Consider the following 6,214-nt stretch of genomic DNA (forward strand, 5'->3'; position numbering starts at 1 on the left):
GGGCCCGCTGTGCGCCCCGGCGGGGCCCGCCCGACTCCCCGCAGCCGGAGCGCGAGGCCGGGGAGGCGCTTCCCGGCCGGGTCCGCTTGGCTCTTGTCTGCAGCAGGGCGCAGCTCACCTGGGTGGGAAGGAAGCGGAGCCTGGGGCGTTGCTTCTCGTTCTCGGGCTAAGGGCTGTTTGCATTTGCAAATGGCCCCTGTATCTGGCTAAGGGTTGCCACGCTGGAAAGGGGACAAGACGGGGGCGTTGCTGAAGTCCACTTGTCTCCTGGGATATCGAAGCTCCTGTCTTTCACCAGGGTCCCCAGAACGCGGGGATGCCCTAAGCATGGACATGGCCAGCACGGCTGTACTTCTGGATGTGATCTACTACCCCTCTATCTTAGCTAAGATCGTTGTGGCTGATGGATCCAGTGGGGTGTCAGGAGGAGGGAAATCTAAGCACAGAAATAATTCTGTTGTGGCACTTGGAGCCAGAGGCAGTACCCTGGGTAGGGCTTGTTATTGGTGAAGTAGGGCAGGGTAAGCAGGTTAACCTGAGCCAGTAGAAAACCCTGCTGTATTTTGCTTACTGTGGTAACAGAATTGATGGTAGAGGGGCTGTATGGAGCACACTTTAGAGTCTCATTCCTGGATGTGGGATTATTTCAGAAAGACTTTGAAGAAACTGCTGGAATAGGTTTCTTTAGTATACCAGCTAGTTCTTTCCTGTTCTTAGGTTTCTAGGTCTAGTCTTTTATTTTTTATGAAACGGTTTTTAGTTTTGGTCCATATTAATAGAACAAGTCAGTTTTAAAACCCCTGTTAAATTTAGCAGCCTGAGTGAAGAGCACCTGATGTGTGGTTGATTAATTTTAAATGTAGATGTTATTTTCTGTTTTGCATCTTATTCCACAAAAACAATAATACAATTATCCATTTTATTTTCCATTTATCACATACATCTAAATCATCTAAACGTCAGAGAGTTCTTTAAAACTCGGGTAATATTTCTTGTGATTTCAGTGGGGTTTTTTTAAACGATTATTTTTGTTTTAACTTGAAAATAATAGGGGAGGCAAAACTTCCAGGTTAAATTGGGTTTTTCATTCTGAACCTAGTCCCATAGAACATCTGTTGGGTTTTTTTTTTTGTTCTTTCTTTTTTTTTAAGAATATTACTTAGACTGAAAAGAAGGGTGGGGAGAAGATAGTGGCTGTTTAGTTAAAAGTCAGAGAAAATTGAACTAGAAACTTTAAGGGTACCCTAAAGGATTATGAGGCAGGGGAGTTCATGGGAGTTGATTCTTTATACACACACAATATGTAAACTGCAGTTCAGAAGATTTTGCATGGGATACAGTAAAACTCTAACACAACAACTTAGTTTTGCTTGGTGTCCATGAGAACAGCAGTCCTCAACAGTGGGTTTACCTTTCACTTCGTGCTGTTACCAAGCCTCTGCTGTATCTCATGCTGGCCCTTTTAAAAAAAAAAGAAAAAGAGGGGGTGCTAAGTTTAATGCATCTTAAAACAAGACTTGCCTCCTGTTCCACTGACCTCTAATCCCTGTTGCCCTGTGGAATCTCAGTGGGTCTGTAACCATAGCCATGGCTGTGGTATCATTCAGGAAGCAGGAAGGTCCCTTCCGGACAGCATTGCAGAAAGGCAAACTTTCTGCTGGTTGTACTTGAAAGGAATGCTCTGTGAACAGCAGGAGCTCAGTTCAGGAAGTGATTCAGTTAAGACTGACAAACATAGTGGCAGCGCTGCTTTTCAGTGTAATGGGTTGTAATGTGTGTGTGTGTGTGTGTGTACTTCAGAGCCAAAGGGAGATGGATGCTTCTAAATGCTCTTTCTGGCTTGCTCCTTCTGTGCAGTGTGTCTGATGTATTGTGCTGCTCTGGGAAAGAAAGCAACTTGATCAGGGCAAGCTTTGTAGATAGTCTGTTATAAAGCACAAGCAACTGCTTATCACTCCTTGCTGCCTCTGCAGCTTCTGGATGGGAGACTTAAAAAAAAAAAAAATCTGTTCCAAGTCCTGCCCATCAGTGGGGCCAAAAGGAGAAACCTCATGGGCTAGAATCTACAGGTTAGAAGTAGCTACCTACTGCTAGTTCACTAGATGCACAGTAGCTTCTTCAGGTATGGGAAGATCAGAAGCTTAGAAAGTCATGACTATCCAGGCACTTTCAAGCTGCTAGAAAGGGGAGGGGCAGCGCCAATTCTAAAATCTATTCCATCCTACTCCTGCTCTCCCCTCCCCCCACCCCCCCAATGGTCCTGACAATGTTGGATGCGGGGGACAACCTCCACCCCCCCCCAAGCCTGTTGGTGAATTGACATAACTGCCTAATGCTCCCCCAAGGGTGTGTTAAGGCACATGCAAAGTACTGGAGTGCCAGAACACACTGATGTGCCTTGTAGGTAGCTGAGAGGGCAGCAGAGGCAGTGCCCCAGGAATGGAGGGGGAGGAGATGAAGAGCCTGATGCATGTAGCAACATAGACTCCTGTGTAGACAGACTTGCTGTGAGGTGAAGGAACTGCAGGGCCAAACCTATGATAAATACTGGGTCAGTTTGACTGCATTTGGGGGTTTGGGGAGGGTCTCTGCTCAGACCAGTGCAGTGTGTGCTAGAGGCATGCAGCAGTGTAGCACCTGACTATATGAACTTGCTCGTTTGCTTCTAGCTTGGAGGAGGCCACCTGCTTTGAAAAAGGGCGGGCAGCTCCAGAGAAGCCATGTCGGAGGCTGTTGACCTGTCTTTCCTGTCGGACACGGAGAGGGATTTGATCTTGCAGGTCTTGCAGCGGGATGAGGAGCTGCGGAAAGCTGAAGAGAGGCGGATCAGGTGAGAGCATGGAGGGGAGGCAGAACTTGTCCTTCAGTCTCCCCCTTCAGTTCCTGCTCTGTTAGGTTTTGCCAACAATGGCAAGGTAGAGGGGGTCAGGGATCATGCAACTGGGCATGATGTGCTATGTGTCCACCTTCCTGGGTGAGGGTGAATGGGGTAGGCAGTACAGCTTTGCTCAAGCTGGCTTCCAAGGAAGAGGTTGTATCAACTGGTGTCATGGGCATTTTCTCTTTGAGTTTTAACTATTCCTGGCTTTTGGGTCTGAACAGGCGGCTGAAGAATGAGCTGCTGGAGATCCGGCGCAAAGGGGCCAAGAGGAGTAGCCAGCGCTATAGCGAGCGGACCTGTGCCCGGTGCCAGCAGAGTCTGGGCCGAGTGAGCCCCAAGGCCAATACCTGTCGTGGCTGCAACCACCTGGTGTGTCGGGACTGCCGCTCCTACAGCATCAACAGCACCTGGCGTTGCAAAGTCTGCATCAAGGAGGCGTGAGTGTGAGCCTGTGAGGGGGCTGTGCTGAGCACTTCAGAGCCCTGACCACTGCTGTCTCCTTGCCTATTCCCTCCCCACCAGTGGCCATCCAGACTTGTAACCCCAGTGCCATGACAGACACCGCTCCTGTATGCAACAAAGTCCTCATGGCTTCCTCTGTCTCTAGAACCTGCCTTTCTCCACTCCCTCTGCCAGGAGTCTTGGCTCTGTCCTGTCTTGGCTTGTTCCTTTCTTTCCTTGTCTTGGACTTCATAGTCCCATGTTGTCCAGACCATGCTTCTGTCCACTACTTGCTCCTCACATGTAGAATACAAACTTCCCCCTTCCCCTGCCTTACCCTCTGTCTCGTTTTCCTTGTGACTGGTCCTCTCTCTCCTGTGGCTTGCCCCACAGCTGCTTCTGCTGCAGCTCCTTGGGAGAGTCTCATGCAGATTTTGCACCCAGAATCTGCTTATTCCTGTCTCTCTGTGAAAGCTGTGACTTTGGCTAACCCTGCTGGGGCTGACCCTGGCTTCTTGGCTCTGGGGCAGTTGAGTCCATAAGCTGTGTAAGCTAGCATGTCAGCCCCATAAGACTGGGATCTTGTCTCTGTACTTCTTGACTTTGCTGCCTAAATGTTCCCTTTTGGGCTGGTAGAGTGATGGGGCAGAGTGCTGACCTTTGTGTATGGTAAGAGCAGCCTCTAATTTCCCCTTTCCCCTGGCAGAGAGCTGAAGAAAGCAACTGGCGACTGGTTTTATGATCAGCGGGTCAATCGCTTTGCAAACAGGCCGGGGAGTGACGTAGTGCGATTGTCTCTTAGGCATAAACCTGCAGGTAGGTGCAGTCACACTGGTGAGGGGAGAGGTCCATGGTGGAGAGCATCAGTGTGGGCTGGGTAATGGGCTGTGCAGCGTAACCCTGCAAATGACTCCTATTTTACCCTTTGAGGGCTCTCCAATTTTGAAGGGGGGAGTGGGTTCTTGTTTGGGTGTCCCTGAGTGATGATGGGTTTGGATGTGGGAGGTTTCTAGGCAGCTTTGGGGTCAGCCTGGTGTCCCTCCTTCTCTCTCAGCTAGCAAAAGGGAGACGGTGGGACAAACGCTTCTCCAGCAGGCACAACAGGTTGATCCCAAGAACTCCCCTGCCACCTGGCAGAAGAGTCCCCAGGACAGACAGAAGGGACCCAGGTGAGGCCATGTCTGCTCTGCAAAAATGCCTGTTTCTCCCAACAGGGAGAAGGGGCACTCTTCAGCTCAAGAATTTTCCTATGTACCGGCTTTCCCACCCTCTTGTTTCCCTGGTACCTGGGAATTGCATCCCAGCTTAGCTTGCATTCCATGTGCGTGGAGCAGTACAGTGGGATAAGAAAGGCTAGCCTCTTCAGGGAAGAGAGCCTTGACAGTAGCAGAAGGTAGCATTGGCTTTGGTTCAGGGAGGGGTGACTGATACTAGAAATAATAATAGAACCTAAGCCTTGCCGAACACATGACTGCAGAAGCTCTTTTCTTTGCTTAAAACTTGATGCGTTGGGTTGCCTTACCACTGGTATAGGAGGATGTAGTTCCAGACTTTCCTGGCCCTGACTTGTCTTCTCCAATATCTCCTCCAAGATTGGCAGAGCTTTGGATTGTGGAAGGGGTACACTTTATCCATTAGTCCAGCCCTGTTCCTTCAGGCAGGCCCATCCACTAGTGTTGCCTTCCTTGGTATGTGGGATGCAGGCACAACCAGGCAACCATAGACTCTTTTCTCTGTCACTTCTCACTGCTGTGCAGTAGCTTCATACCACCCCAGTCGCAAGTGACCCTTGATCACATGGCTTGGAGCTGAACTGTGGTCTGCTGCCCCTGAAGGAATGAACCATTGGAGATGTGTTTTAGTCCAATGACTTCAGTTATGGGAGTGTATCCATAACTATAAAGTACCGGGGGTGCACTGGAAGTAGATACTGCCTTTTGGAAGCTGCCTCTGCTGCTTGATACTCAGTTTCAGGGATCTCTTGGATACTGTTAAACATTAAGCTTTGTCACCGGTGACTGACTTCTCTCGCACCTCATCCCTCCAGGGGAGCCTTCCCAAGGGCTTTAGCAGATCTCCAAACCAACCTAGCTTTTTGTGATCATTATGGTGGCCAATTCAGATGGATTTTATTGTATCTATCGCTTTTTAATGGTAAATCCACTGTTTTATAAGCTGTGGCTTGAGTCTCCTTAATTTCTCTGTGGTCAGTATCTAGTGTCCTCCCCCAGACTCTGGGGAGGGAGGGAGCAGCACTGGCACGACTAATAAGGTACTGGCTGGCAGCCCAGCCCCCCTCTCTTTCTGTGTCTTGCTAGAGGTTGCCTCTTGTGCTACAGTTGAGTGATCCTCCCTGCCAGTTGACAGACATAAGTCTTGTCTCTTCAGTTTGCCTTCTGAAGCCTCAGTTCCACGAGATGCAAAGAGTGATACGGAGTCCATGGAAAACATGAGCCTGGATGGGTACAGACCTGGCTCCATTGGCATGGCTGCTAGCTCCAGGTTAGAAGATCTGGTACCTGTGCTGTAGCAGGGGAGTGCCAGTAGTCAAGCCTAAAGGTCCTTGTTAGAGGGCAATGGGACTTGTATGAGAAATAAGCTGGCGAGGTTCCAGGACCCTTGAGACTGGCTCAGAAATGTTGCCCTGGGAGGGGTTGGGTATGTCCTCTTCCCAGCTCCTGGGTTGTCTCCTGCTGATATCTTTGTTTCTTCCCTCCACCTATTCAAATGGCAGTTTAGAGAATCCATTCAGTTTGAGGTAGGAGAGAAGCTCATTTCTTCAGAAATAGCTAGTATTGGGGTGTCTGAAAGCAAGCCATGAACCAGCCTCTGCTTCATCATCTGTCACATGTTCTTGGGACTTGGTGATGGCTCCCCCTACAGGCAGTTAAT

At 49.5% G+C, this 6,214-nt stretch overlaps 1 protein-coding gene across 5 annotated transcripts in view; it reads left to right on the top strand.

The window, feature by feature from the left end:
- SYTL4 (synaptotagmin like 4) overlaps positions 1-6,214 on the top strand; it is a 31,759-nt gene that overhangs the window by 9,463 nt on the left and 16,082 nt on the right. For 3 of the 5 annotated variants that reach the window (XM_019521351.1, XM_019521350.1, XM_019521349.1), the window contains exons 2-6: positions 2,670-2,830; positions 3,103-3,318; positions 4,029-4,138; positions 4,377-4,491; positions 5,711-5,824. In XM_019521351.1, coding sequence (XP_019376896.1) covers positions 2,721-2,830; positions 3,103-3,318; positions 4,029-4,138; positions 4,377-4,491; positions 5,711-5,824 — 665 coding nt within the window. In that variant the 5' untranslated portion in view covers positions 2,670-2,720. Of the gene's footprint in view, positions 1-2,458; positions 2,831-3,102; positions 3,319-4,028; positions 4,139-4,376; positions 4,492-5,710; positions 5,825-6,214 lie in introns of those variants that run through there. The other 2 variants (XM_019521348.1, XM_019521352.1) reach the window with 2 other exon arrangements.

The sequence above is a fragment of the Gavialis gangeticus genome, unplaced genomic scaffold, assembly GCF_001723915.1.
Source record: "Gavialis gangeticus isolate Ggan-Ray unplaced genomic scaffold, GavGan_comp1, whole genome shotgun sequence".
In the NCBI taxonomy this organism is placed as follows: Eukaryota; Metazoa; Chordata; order Crocodylia; family Gavialidae; genus Gavialis; species Gavialis gangeticus.